This window comes from Corapipo altera, unplaced genomic scaffold (genome assembly GCF_003945725.1).
Source record: "Corapipo altera isolate COAL_440 unplaced genomic scaffold, ASM394572v1 104, whole genome shotgun sequence".
NCBI classification, from domain to species: Eukaryota; Metazoa; Chordata; class Aves; order Passeriformes; family Pipridae; genus Corapipo; species Corapipo altera.
The window spans coordinates 4,253,169-4,265,905 of record NW_020884920.1 but is presented as its reverse complement, the minus strand read 5'-3'; the positions used below and the strand labels follow the sequence as shown (position 1 = coordinate 4,265,905).

Genomic DNA, 12,737 nt, shown 5'->3' with positions numbered 1-12,737 from the left:
AACCCCATCCAGCCTGGCCTTGGACACTTCCAGGGATGGGGCAGCCACAGCTTCTCTGGGCAACTTGTGCCTCACCACCCTCACAGGGAAGAATTTCTTTTTAATATCCCATCTAACCCTGCCCTCTCAGAGTACTAATTTTTTTCAGCAAGAAATCACCTGTTAATAAAGGATTGGTACTTTGCTTTTTGGTGTTTCAGTCCAGAAATATTTGCATGTCAGGTACACAACACAAGTGCTTAGAGTGAGCTCTGCTGGAGCAGTGCCATCCAGCTTTTACAGGAGACTGTCCTTGTTGTAATGATTTATTTCCTTCAAGTTATTAGAACCATAAATTCTGAAGTTTTGTCTGTTAATTGACTTGTTGTTTAGCTTTTAATGAGGCTGACTGTAGTTAAATTCATGCTGCAGCAATATCAATTTCCCATGCTGTGTGAAATCATTGTGCAGTAATTCATTAATAACAGCATTTTGGGCGTAAGCACTTGTGTATTTATAATAAAGAGGCATGACTGATGTACTAAAATGTGTCAGAATTTGTACCAATTACAGCATCGATTCTGTGGAGTAAAAAGAGCTTGTTATTTCTAAAATTACTCTTTTAATATGTATTTTTCTAGATATGTCGGGAAAACAGATTCCATAACCATCAGTGTATGGAACCATAAAAAAATCCATAAGAAACAGGGAGCTGGCTTCCTGGGGTGTGTCCGACTCCTCTCCAATGCCATCAGCAGGCTAAAAGATACTGGATGTAAGAGCAATTCCTACCTGGGGGGATCAAGAACCCTCTGTGCCTTGTACCTGAGTAGTGAACAGTGTTCCCACCCACCCCTTCCCAGGGCTGATCTTTCCCATTCTCCTTTGCAGACCAGCGTTTGGATCTATGCAAACTCAACCCCACAGACACCGATGCTGTCCGAGGCCAAATAGTGGGTAAGAATGGTCTCAGCTACGTTTCACCTGCTTGGTAAATCCCCGGGGGGACAAAGGTTGTGTTAAAAAAGAAACCTCTTCTTCTGATTTTAATGGGATTAAGTTACATAACCTGGAAATTTTCCTTGTGCTCCCGTGCAGGAGTTTGTTTCCTCTCAGTTGATGGTGGGAAACAAGTGTTAAAAAGAGGGAATGCGTCTGGCAAGGCTTCTGCAGCAGCTCTGGGAGGGTAAATGCCACTGTGAAACTCATGCATTTGGCCAAGGTGACAGGCAGAGGGAACCTTAGGTGGAAAAAAGGATCTGGAGGAGCTAAGAGAAATTTTATAAATTTCTAGTTTAATACCTTTGACTGATGTAACCCATTTCCAAATTTCAGCGAGGCAGTGCCAGTTTTACAGCTAATTCACCCCACGTTTGCTGCCCCCACCCAAGCCAAGAGTCTCAGTGATATATAAATGTATTTGGCAAACCCCAAATTCTCACCCTAATGATGACATCTAGTGGTGAACAATTTTTTTCCAGCTTCCCTTTCTGGATCCTCATGAAACCCAGATGTAGAACTTGACATGTTTGATATTTACAGAAATAAACTCAGGTTTTGAGGGGATGAGCTTCTGGTTTCTTTTCTCCTTTTTAAAATAATCAGTAATGCTTTAAGATTCTAGAAGGAGTTCTGGTAAGTGAAGTACTCTCTTGTGTAGGATAGAGCATTCCTTAATATTTTCCCCTGTAAAAATGTGGATTGTTTAGCTTTTTGTTGTTTTTAAGGAAGCATTTGCTCTTTTATTAACCTGAATTTGTGTTTTTTTATTTCAGTCAGTTTACAGACACGGGACAGAATAGGCACAGGAGGTTCTGTAGTAGACTGCAGAGGGCTTTTGGAGAATGAAGGGTAAGGATTGTTTTCTTTACACTTAGTTAGAAAAATGGTTTATATGTGGAAAGACTGTAATTAACATGAGAAATATGAAATATCAGTGTGACTAATATATTGCCTGGGAGTATGTATCCACTATCTACTGTCAATTATCCAGAAAGTAAGGATAATTACTTGAAGAAAATAAGCTTAACTGCTTATGGGTAAGACTTGTGTTTTTTTGTTACCGGTGCTTGTGGCACTTCCCTGAGAAATTTGGGTATTAAAACATTAGGAAAACGGCATAAATTGGGTTAAAAGCCTCAGCGCTTGATGTAAGGGGAGAGAGAGAGAAACAGTTATTTCTGCATTCACTTCTCTTGTGATGGAAACTCTTGAAGTTTCCCCATTTTCAGAACGGTTTATGAAGATTCCGGGCCGGGAAGGCCGCTGAGCTGTTTCATGGAGGAGCCGGCGCCGTACACGGACACGACGGGAGCGGCCGGAGGAGGAGGGAACTGTCGCTTCGGGGAGTCCCCCAGCCAGGAGCAGCGGCTGCAGGCCCAGCGGCTCCGCACCCCCGAAGTCAGGGCCCACGTGCAGACGCCTCAGAACAGGCCCCACGGGCACCAGTCGCCCGAGCTGCCCGAAGGCTACGGTAGGAGCGTCCCAGGGCTGGAAGGCTGAAGCCTTTTTAATTTGTTCTGAAGGTTTCAGAGAAACAGACAAAACAAACAAACAAAAAAACCCCTCCAGTTTTAACGCACAAAAGTATCTATGGAAGGGAACGGACAGATGCTCTTACATCAGTATGATCAGGCAAAATGTCGTCTTTATTAGAAGAAAGACAGATTATATAGTGCTTATGACGCTTAGCTTCTTGTTCACACTACATTGGTTACATAAGGAAAACGTGCTCTGCTGTCCACTGTTAATTGGACTACAACAGGTGGTCATAGGAGATGAGAAAACTTTCTTCACCTGCCAAAACTCCTCCTTGGCATCTGGCATGAATCCACCTTTGTTCTAACTTCAGGCCCTGTGGCCATCTTAGTGGCGCAGTAATTTTTACCATCAGTACTCAGCTACGCTAAGGCAAAAATCTCAGAAATGCAATAGAAATTGTTCACACAATTTCTGCCCTACGACACAAAAGGCGTTTACCTGTTAAAAAAAAGCAGCGTCCACGTGCACCTCGTGGACTGCGTTTTGGGAGAGGAACTGAGCAGTGCAGATGGGAGTCTGAGCCTGGCTAATTATCTGGCTGTGCCAGGGTACACTGAGGGGTTGGTGGTAAATTAAACATGAGGTTGTGGTATGATGCTGGTGCAGAGGATTCACTGCTAATCTTGGCTGTGTATCTGGGGAGAACGAATGTAAAGAGCTCTTTAAACTAGAGCAGTATAATGCTATTTTTTCCTTCCCCCTTGGCATGTTGTGTAGGTTCGAGCCCACGTTTGAGAAGAGATGAGGAAAATATAAAAGCAACAAAGCAGCCAGTAGTACAGAAGATTAGGGAGGATGGGATTAAGGAGAATCTAAATCACAGAAAAGAGCACAGCAAATCTAGGAGTAAAGAAATCTAGTTTGGGGGTTTGGGTTGTCTCAAAATCTAAAAATAAAAACATCAGCTAAAACATGTTTGTGGATGGATCTGTGAGTTTCAAAAGGATGTTGAAATGTGTAGTCAGAGCAAACTTTAGAATGACAAACCAGTCCATTCTGCCAGAGATCAGGGGGATGGCTCCAGTACTTTCTCCTACATCTGACAAACAAAATATTCTAATGGCTTTAAACTGTTTATTCAGATTTTTTTTCAAGATTTGTAGTTTAGAATAATCTTTCTTCCCTTTTTTTTTAATAGAGCAGAGAACAACGGTACAGGGACAGGTTTATTTTTTGCACACACAGACTGGAGTTAGCACATGGCATGACCCAAGGATACCAAGGTATGTATTTATAGTTAAAAGTCAGGGGGGTTTTGGGATGTGTGTGTGTGTGACAGGATGCTGGATCTTCAAGAGCAAAGCTCTGTGAAATGGGCTGTCTAAATTTAAAGGGGGAAATCCCAGCAGAAGAATAATTTTGGATCTTTCTAATTAAGTTTTTGCCAGACACCAAGGATTACTCTTTTTGAAAGAAAAAATTATTTTCTTGTAAATCATGTAAAACAAAAGGAGGAAAATATTCCCTTTGGGAATTCCTGTTTGAAAAATTCTTCCTAAAATGTCAATGTGACTGTGGTTTTTGGTGAAGCTACAAATCTCTGAATCTTACCTACTTTTTTGTATGAAAACAGTTTGGACTGCAAATTGAAGAAAAAAATGTCTACTTTCTTAAAATAATTGTTTCTTGAGTATTGAACTTGCAACTATTGCTTTATTATTGCTCACTTATTTGTAACTGAAGCAGAGATTGTTATATTTAAACTTGAAATGGAGTTGAGGTTTTTTATGCTTTGGACCAGTGATTTGCAGCTAGAAAATTGAATCCTTCACATGATTAATTTAGCAAAGCCTCTTTAAACCTTAACCTGCAGTTAATCCAGGTCTTTGTAAGCAAGGTCTGGTGCTCTTCCTTGAGGAGCTCTGGATCTGGGCTGTTCCATGGACCACTTGCACACCAGATTCAAGAGTAAAACAATAAGTTTGTAACTCTCAGCTGCTGCACTGCCTGGATAATACAGGAGTGTGATACAGGATATTAGAGAAATGATATAAAATAGTGCAGGCAGAAGTGTTGATAAAAGCACAGTGTATAGAAGGAAATGAAAAATAAAGCTGAGAGAGGCAGAAAATAGCTGATGTTAGATTAGCTGGTATTGTGGGAAGAAGAAATGATAGTGCTTGTTTATTTGTGTCACTCATGTCAGGCTTGTGTGCCCAAAGCCTTGTCTCTTCTTCAAGTGATGCTGATCAGCCTAATGAAAGGTTCTGCTGCTTCCCTGCCCAAATCCCAGAGCCAGGGTTTCAGGACCAGCAATATAAGTGGGCACAGCAGTGTCTTGTGAGTCACAGGTCACACTTATTTTAGTTAAAGGTGACTCCTTCTACCAGCTTGTGGTGCTAAAACCTAACCTTGGCATTCAGCAGAGATGTAGGTTAAAACTTGCTGCAGTCAGATCTCTGCAGTACTTTCAGATGCACAGCTGATCACAGCAAATGGTTCCAACCATAATCTTCTTTAAGGAGCCTAACAAGGGCTTGTCTGTCTGCCTGTGTAACCCCTTGGCTTATACTCTCTGTGACACCAAGGAACCTCCGGTGTACAAAGCATTTCTACCTTTCTAAAGCCTCTCAGTTAACTCATTTATACAGAAGTTGCATGGTTAGATTTAGGTAAGGAAATACATTAAGTGCTGCCTTTAACCCTGAATCCATGCCAGCTGTCTAGAGAATGCTTTACTTAACAATAGTTTTTGTGCCTAAAAATAATCCTCGGGTTTCCTTCCTCTCTTTTCTTGCCACTGTTAGTGTTTTCCTCTTTTAGGGGGCTGGAGCCTGATTTTCAATTTCTTAGGTGTAAATACATCCTACATACTGAGTTCAAACACTACCTGGAAGTGATACCTGAAATTTATTTAGGGTGAAAGGGGTGAATTTGTTGGTAAAGCCTTACTATAAGTGATTTATCAGTCAAATAGTTAGGATTGAGGGTTCTTATGTCTAACTTCAGAGGTGATTTTTATTTTTTTAAATGACCTTAGTATTTGGCTGCCTTAGCCTCTAACTGATGGGGTGTTTGGAGACTCTGGTTGGTGCAGAGGCCTTTGTTTAATTGTTTGGTTTTCTGCACATGGGTCTCATTAGCGTTAATGGGAATTTTTCTGTGGAAAAAAAAAAAGGCGTTTCCTCCTTTCACAGCCCTCAGAGTCCCTGTCAACACCTAAATGTGTTCTGTCCTTCCCAAGACTTCTATGGCCTCACTCACTAAGCACCAAATTCATTCCTCCTGCCCCCTCTGTGTAAACCAGTTTCATCTTAACTTCAGATGTGCATTAACATCTTGGTTTGCTTTTCTCTTTAGAGACCTTAACAGTGTGAATTGTGATGAACTGGGACCTCTGCCCCCAGGCTGGGAAGTCAGAAGTACAGTTTCAGGAAGAATATATTTTGTAGATCACAACAACAGAACCACACAATTCACAGATCCACGACTACATCACATCATGAAGTAAGAGTCTTGCCTGATAAATAATTCATGTCTGGTTTGGATTCTTAAACCTTGAATTTTTGTCCAGTTTTAGCTACAGTTTGAGTCATGGGGGGCTGAAAACCTGAGTGATAATGATGCTGGGGAACAGATGCAACCAGTGCTGTACTCAGGGTCTGAACATTGGTTTTTAGTGCTGGTTTTTTATCCAGGTTTTTGCAGAAACTCTTCAGAAAGGTTTTGACTCTGCTCAGAGTACAGTCCTCAGGTTTGAGGGAGACCTTGCTTATTTTGGCACAACACTAATCTCTTTAAGCTGGCTTGACAAAATTTCCCCCAGCAGTGCTGGAGCAAATGCACAGTTCTGGAATTGCTGAGGTGTGTGTGGGGTCGAGGGTCTGCCAGGGGCTCCCCATCACTCAGTTCTTGCCTGTGTGGATGAGCAGTTCTAGCTCTGTGCTGATTGTGCTGGACCTGGACTGGCTCCGTGTTCCCTGGAGCTCCAGACAACAGGAATATAAAGCCAGCTGGAGTGTGGTCAACTGGTGCTGTGCACAGCCAGTTGGGGTTTAGCAGGATTTAGTAAGATCAAGCTCTGCATCATGCAAAGGCAGCTGAACTATTGTGGAACTGACCCTGGAAGCAGTGCTGCTTGTGCCCAAGATCAGACTTTTCCTGGCTCTTGAGTTGCCTGTGCTTGAAGCCAGCTGGGGAATCTCTGTATCTGAAAAATAATTGCTTCACAACCCAAATAAAGCACTGATGGATAAGGACAGTTGAATGTATGAAGCTGCAGCTATTTGGGACAAGTACATCTTTCTCTTTTGACACCCATAGATGCAGTATTTTTACTGTGTTGGAATCCCCAGCCTCATTTTACATGGAGCTGGAATAAAATTAGTTGCAGTTGTTAGACAGTTCCATTTATAAAGCTGTTGTTTGTTCCATTAGAGATCTCTTTTTGTGTTAAGCTCTTGAAAGTTGTCTCCATATGGGAGAATGCCACACAAATTTAGTCAGCATTCAGTTATCGTGCTCCACAACCTTCCACAGTTTGTTTGCCATATGAAAATGGAGCTCAAAAATGCTGAAACTCTTTATTTTAAATGCCTGTGTTCCTTACATCCCTGAATGTTGGGTAATGATGCTACACAAATTACTTAATTAAAAAATTAGAAAATTAAAAAATTCACCTGAATACACACTTGGGAAGCTTAATCAGTTCTTGCATCATTGTTTTACATATCCCTTATTGTTATGCTTCCAGAATAAACATTTTCCTTTTCTTTCAAAGCCATCAATGCCAGCTAAAAGAGCCCAGCCAGCAGCCTTTGCCAGCTCCAAATGAGGGATCACTGGAAGAGGGGGAGGAGTTGCCTGCACAGAGATATGAAAGAGATTTGGTACAAAAGTTGAAAGTCCTTAGACATGAGCTCTCTCTTCAGCAACCTCAGGCTGGTCACTGTCGGATTGAAGTATCCAGAGAGGAAATATTTGAGGTATTTCATTTGTTTTACTACTAAGAGCAGGTTTTGTCACTCAGGAATTCAGTAAAATTGATTGTTGGTTATAGCAAGTTTTCTCATGAGAGAGGGAGTGAATCCCACTCCCCACGTGGTGCAGAGTTGTCATTGGAGTTTGCTCCAGACTGGCACTCAAGCACAATCATGTCCTCTGTTGTTGAGTAACAATCTGTGTATTACAGAAATGCAGAAATTTTTAATTGCAGTATTACAGGAATCTTAATAGACTTAATTACAGTGAGGAAATAAAATATCTAATTGTACAAATACCCCCACAGGAATCCTACCGTCAGATAATGAAGATGAGGCCAAAGGACTTGAAAAAGAGGCTTATGGTGAAATTCCGAGGAGAGGAAGGCCTGGACTATGGAGGAGTAGCAAGGTGAGATTTGGGGGTTTGTCTGACACTTATTAACTGTAAAATTGTCCTTTAAGTTCCCTGTGGCTGATACCATTCCCTTTTAAGTTATCTGTTAATGGTGTGTGTAAGTTATTTGTGGTGTATTTTACAGGCAGAGGTTGTAGCTTCAGTCTTTGTATCATGGTAGATTGGAAAAGTGCAAGTTTATGATTTAATAGTTGTCCCACTGAAAGTCATGAAACTGGAAAGTGTGATCAGCTCAGATTGTGAGATCTCTCAGGAGGTGTCCAGACTCTGAAGTCAGATCCGGGTCACGGAAACCGTTTAGTTAAACACACCTTTCTGATTTCCAGGGCACATTCAGGAGAGCCCTCTGATCTGTTGGAGCAGCAGTGGAGATGAACTGATCCCAAACAAAGGCTAAAATTTTAGCGAGGACTTGCCTCCCTTTTTAAAATAACAATAATTCCCTGTGGTGCCTCAGATCTGAGGTTCTGGAGCTGATTGTAGCATCAGTAAAGCACTCACCTTTGTGGTGGCTCAGGTGCTTTGTGTACATTCACTGAGAAATTTCTCAAATCCACAAAGGCTGCATTGCCCACTTAGGTGTCTTTCAGTAATCAATCCCTGGACAAAGGAAAGAAGCTGGAACATTCTGAGCTGCCTTACCCGAGGCAACCTTGGGTGGCTGCAGTGTTGACATCTGTTGCCCTGATGTCTTTCGTAATTGCCCATTAGTTGCCACTGACACTTTCAGATCAGTACAGCTCCACTTCTAACCATTAAAATTGATATTTCTCTCAGAATATTTTGGACCTGGGATGAGTGTCCAGATTTAACAACAAAGGGATATTTGTCAGGGTGAGGTGGAAGGTCAGAAATAGCTTTAGTTCCATTCTAGTCCTTGTGTGTTACTGAGAGAATTTACCCAACCCCTCCTCTTAATGCATTTGGTCTCCGTCCCTTCTGGCCTCTGCTGAAAGCAGAGATTCTCTAGTCACCAAGCTGGAGGAAAAACAGCTTTTCTAAAGATCACCAGTGATTGAACTGATTCTAAACAACAGATTTTTGGAATACTTCTTTATCCCGTACAGGTTGCAGAGGCTGCAAATAGCTGAACTCTGTACAAAATCAGGATTTTTTTGGAAGCCTGTGTTGTTCAGACTCAATTAGTTGATGGCATTGTCTGACAGCTTGCTGTAGCTTCTCTAATTGATGATAATCCCTTCAGTACTTCTAACCTAAACCAAGTCTGCCTGTGAGTGGAACTGGACACTCTGGGTTTTTAATCATACCTTTTTGGTCTGCAAATGGAGGGCAGCACAAAATGATCTGGTTTTGAAGTAAGCATTTCACAACTGATAATTCACAATAATTGTGTTATCTGAAACTTAAGTGGAAGTTGCACCCTTCTAAATTTGTTTTTCTTTTTTGGGGCAGAGAGTGGTTGTATTTGCTGTGCCATGAAATGTTGAATCCCTATTATGGACTCTTCCAGTACTCCACAGATAATATTTACATGCTGCAAATCAATCCAGACTCTTCTATCAATCCTGTAAGTAGTAATTTCCAAGTGACATTCCTGCTTTAACAGATGTCCCTTGCAGTGTTTTATAGCTGTTCTTCCACGAAAAGAGTCTAAACTGGAGGGTGAAGCAGAATAAGGTGGTGTTAATGTTTTATATTGATATGGTATGGAGCAGAGGGGTTTGGTTCAGAGATTAAAAACATGATAAAGGAGGTGTCCTTTGATCAGTACCTGATTTCTTTGAGACTCCTCAGTACTGATTGGGATGCACAGTGATTCTGAGAAGACAAGACACAGATGAAATTCATCTTCACTCTGAGCAGTTGGTTGTGCACACAGCATTGCATTCCCAGCAGTGCCCACCCCGTGACTTTTAGGGATGTATCCCTTGCTTGCCCTTTCTCTACTACACTCCTGTGCTTGCTTTTTTTCTTACTGGAGGATTTATATTGATGCAGACCCTAAAAGGAGCAGCAGTTCTGTATTAGTAGAGGGAATTCTTCCTGACATGACATTTCCTGACATTTGCACTGGAAGATGAGGGAGATTGGAAGAATGTCAGCCATAGGACTTACACCTCAGTTTTTAAAAGTCAGTTTAAAAGGAACAGGAAAGGAATGAAGGAAACAAGCACGTGGCCTGCTTCCTCAAGAGCAAATACATTTTGATGGTTAAACAAAGAATAAACTAATTTGTTTGGAATTGTCGTATCTTCTTGGATCCTGGGGGTTTTACAGGGATTTTCTTTTTCCAAGTTTTGCCCTTTGAGAGATCGAGAGGACTCGAATCCAGTTTATTAATTAAGTAATGCACAGAGACTTCTTTGAGGTATTTAATCATTAAAGGCTTTGGTTTTGGTTGTGTTATGAGGGAAAACATTGTCTCCTCTTGCCCGGAGGGTTGCGGGATGTACCGAACGTTCCACCGAGGGCGCAGGTGGAGCCACAAGATGTCAGTGTCTTCCCAAAGGCTGATTCCCTTTCCTGTCTCTCCAACCTCTCCTCTCTCCCCGCAGGACCATTTGTCTTATTTCCATTTTGTGGGTCGGATAATGGGTCTGGCTGTGTTCCATGGACACTATATCAACGGGGGCTTCACGGTGCCCTTTTACAAACAGCTTCTGGGGAAGCCCATCCAGCTCTCTGACCTGGAGTCTGTTGACCCAGAATTACACAAAAGCTTAGTCTGGATCTTGTAAGTACTGCATTTGTCAGCAGTCTCACTGTGGAGAAAATGGGGTAGAGTTTGTTGGCAACAGTGAGATAACACTTTACAGAAAACATTTGCAAAAACCTGTAATGGTGGAGATCTGTACAAAATCATTAAACTACTGCTTCTGTGTCAGAAAGCTCAAGGTACTTGAGGAAGAGTTCTCATTGCAAACTCTATATTCACTCACCTTGCAGTGAAGTAGATAACTAAATTGTTAAACATTGCATGAGTGTGGTAGAATATAACATTAGCAAAATCCAAACTTGGGACAGAGCTCTGAGGGGAAGTACCACTGCCTTCAAAAGAAAACCAACTTCAATTAAAATAAATGGAAGTAATTTGGGCTTCTATATGCTTACAGCTCAGAACAAAATCCAACATTCAGTGTAGCTTTGGGACTCTTCAGCACTGCTTTGCATTCCCTCAATTTCTTTTCCTAAATGCTTTTGAATTTTGTGTTTGAAGTTACTGATGATGTTGAGTTCACAGCATGTGATCTCTTCCCTGTTTCACACTGATGTGTGACAGCAGATCAGATTCCTGCTGGGTTTGTGTATATGTGTGTGGGGGGGTTCTGTATATCTGGTTTTATTCATTATCCTGAGTTCTGCTAGAGTTAGATGGATGTCCCATATCTGATGAGGCTCTTCAACGTGCTCTAACCTATCCAGAAATAGGTGATTGTGGCAATATTCCTCTCGTGTGCGAAATGCAGATGGGTAGTTAGTAGGTTTAGCTTGAAGACTATCTAAGTGTTCAAATACCTGTCAGTTACAGGTATTTGGTAACCTGAGAGTTACCAAAATATCAAAAATAGTAAGTTTACCCTCTGTCTGTCTGTTCCAGAGAGAATGACATCACCCCCGTCCTGGACCATACGTTCTGTGTGGAACACAACGCTTTTGGGAGGATTTTACAGCATGAACTCAAACCAAATGGCAGGAATATTCCAGTGACAGAAGAGAACAAGAAAGAATATGTCAGGTATTGCAGAACAGAAAGATATCCTGCCAATGTAGTGGAAAGGAGGTAGTAAACAGATTCATTTTTTGCATAGAGTGAGACTAGTGAAACAAGTATTTTGGGTAGAAATACCTGAGTCATAAATGACATGAATGTTTTAACACAATGCACTATTGTATTGCCTGGGAGGATGAAGCTGTGAACTGTACACTGGTTTTTCTGTTGATGGTGCAAAGAACTGACAAGCACTTCTTTCATAATACAAAATGTGTGTATTAAAACAAGTTCCTCTGTAAAAAGAGCGTTTCTCAGCTCTGCTGCAAATATCCCAGTCCCATCCAGCTCATCATCCCTGACTTTTTCTTTCCCCCCACACAGGTTGTATGTGAACTGGCGGTTTATGAGAGGAATAGAGGCACAGTTCCTGGCTCTGCAGAAAGGTTTTAATGAACTTATTCCTCAACATCTCCTTAAGCCTTTTGACCAGAAGGAACTTGAGGTATGTTTTATCCACATGGAGTATTGTTTTGTCATTTGTTTGATCCACAATCAAGCACTGATTAAAAAAAGCCAAACCAACCAAGGAAAAAAAAAACCACCACAAAACTTATTCCAATTTACATACCAGAAAGCAGGGTATTTGTTTAACCAAACCCTCTGTGGTTTATTTTAGACATTCTTTGGATTAATATTATCGAGAGAGCTACTTAAACAGGGAAAGACACCATGGTGTCTGTGCAAGGACTAATGCTCAAGGCAGGTGGTCTGAACAGGGAGGGAGCACTGCAAGTTTGAGGAATTGTTGGCAAGACCTGACATGTTACCTACCCCAGGACTTGCTTTGTCCAGTAACTTTTCATGCATGGCTGTTTCTATATGCACAGAGGACATGGTTTACAGGGACTAAAATAGAAGGGTAGAGCATATACAAAAGGAAATAATTTGTTTTATTATTAAATCCTGAGCTACAGAAGGCTCTTAAAGTAATACCTGTTATAGCAAGTTTTCTTTGGTTTTGCCTTTTTAAAAAAATAAGGCAACCTGTGGAATAGCAAGCATTTGTGGTATTGGAGCTTTGTGATTAATCCCACAAAGTTACTGCATTCCATTTGCTTAAAAAGGCAGATTAGAAATCCATTAAATATTTCAATACTGTCCACGTCAGAACGATCACAACTGTCCTGATAATGTGCACACGTGTAAG

The 12,737-nt window shown here is 41.3% G+C and overlaps 1 protein-coding gene across 4 annotated transcripts in view; it reads left to right on the top strand.

Moving 5' to 3' along the window:
• SMURF1 (SMAD specific E3 ubiquitin protein ligase 1) overlaps positions 1 to 12,737 on the top strand; it is a 46,228-nt gene that overhangs the window by 27,225 nt on the left and 6,266 nt on the right. For 2 of the 4 annotated variants that reach the window (XM_027656380.1, XM_027656379.1), the window contains exons 4-15: positions 621 to 754; positions 871 to 936; positions 1,755 to 1,830; positions 2,211 to 2,452; positions 3,659 to 3,743; positions 5,821 to 5,967; positions 7,241 to 7,445; positions 7,748 to 7,851; positions 9,271 to 9,385; positions 10,374 to 10,552; positions 11,417 to 11,554; positions 11,912 to 12,032. In XM_027656380.1, the coding sequence (XP_027512181.1) occupies positions 621 to 754; positions 871 to 936; positions 1,755 to 1,830; positions 2,211 to 2,452; positions 3,659 to 3,743; positions 5,821 to 5,967; positions 7,241 to 7,445; positions 7,748 to 7,851; positions 9,271 to 9,385; positions 10,374 to 10,552; positions 11,417 to 11,554; positions 11,912 to 12,032 (1,612 nt within the window). Of the gene's footprint in view, positions 1 to 620; positions 755 to 870; positions 937 to 1,754; positions 1,831 to 2,195; positions 2,453 to 3,658; positions 3,744 to 5,820; positions 5,968 to 7,240; positions 7,446 to 7,747; positions 7,852 to 9,270; positions 9,386 to 10,373; positions 10,553 to 11,416; positions 11,555 to 11,911; positions 12,033 to 12,737 lie in introns of all 4 variants that reach the window. The other 2 variants (XM_027656378.1, XM_027656377.1) reach the window with 1 other exon arrangement.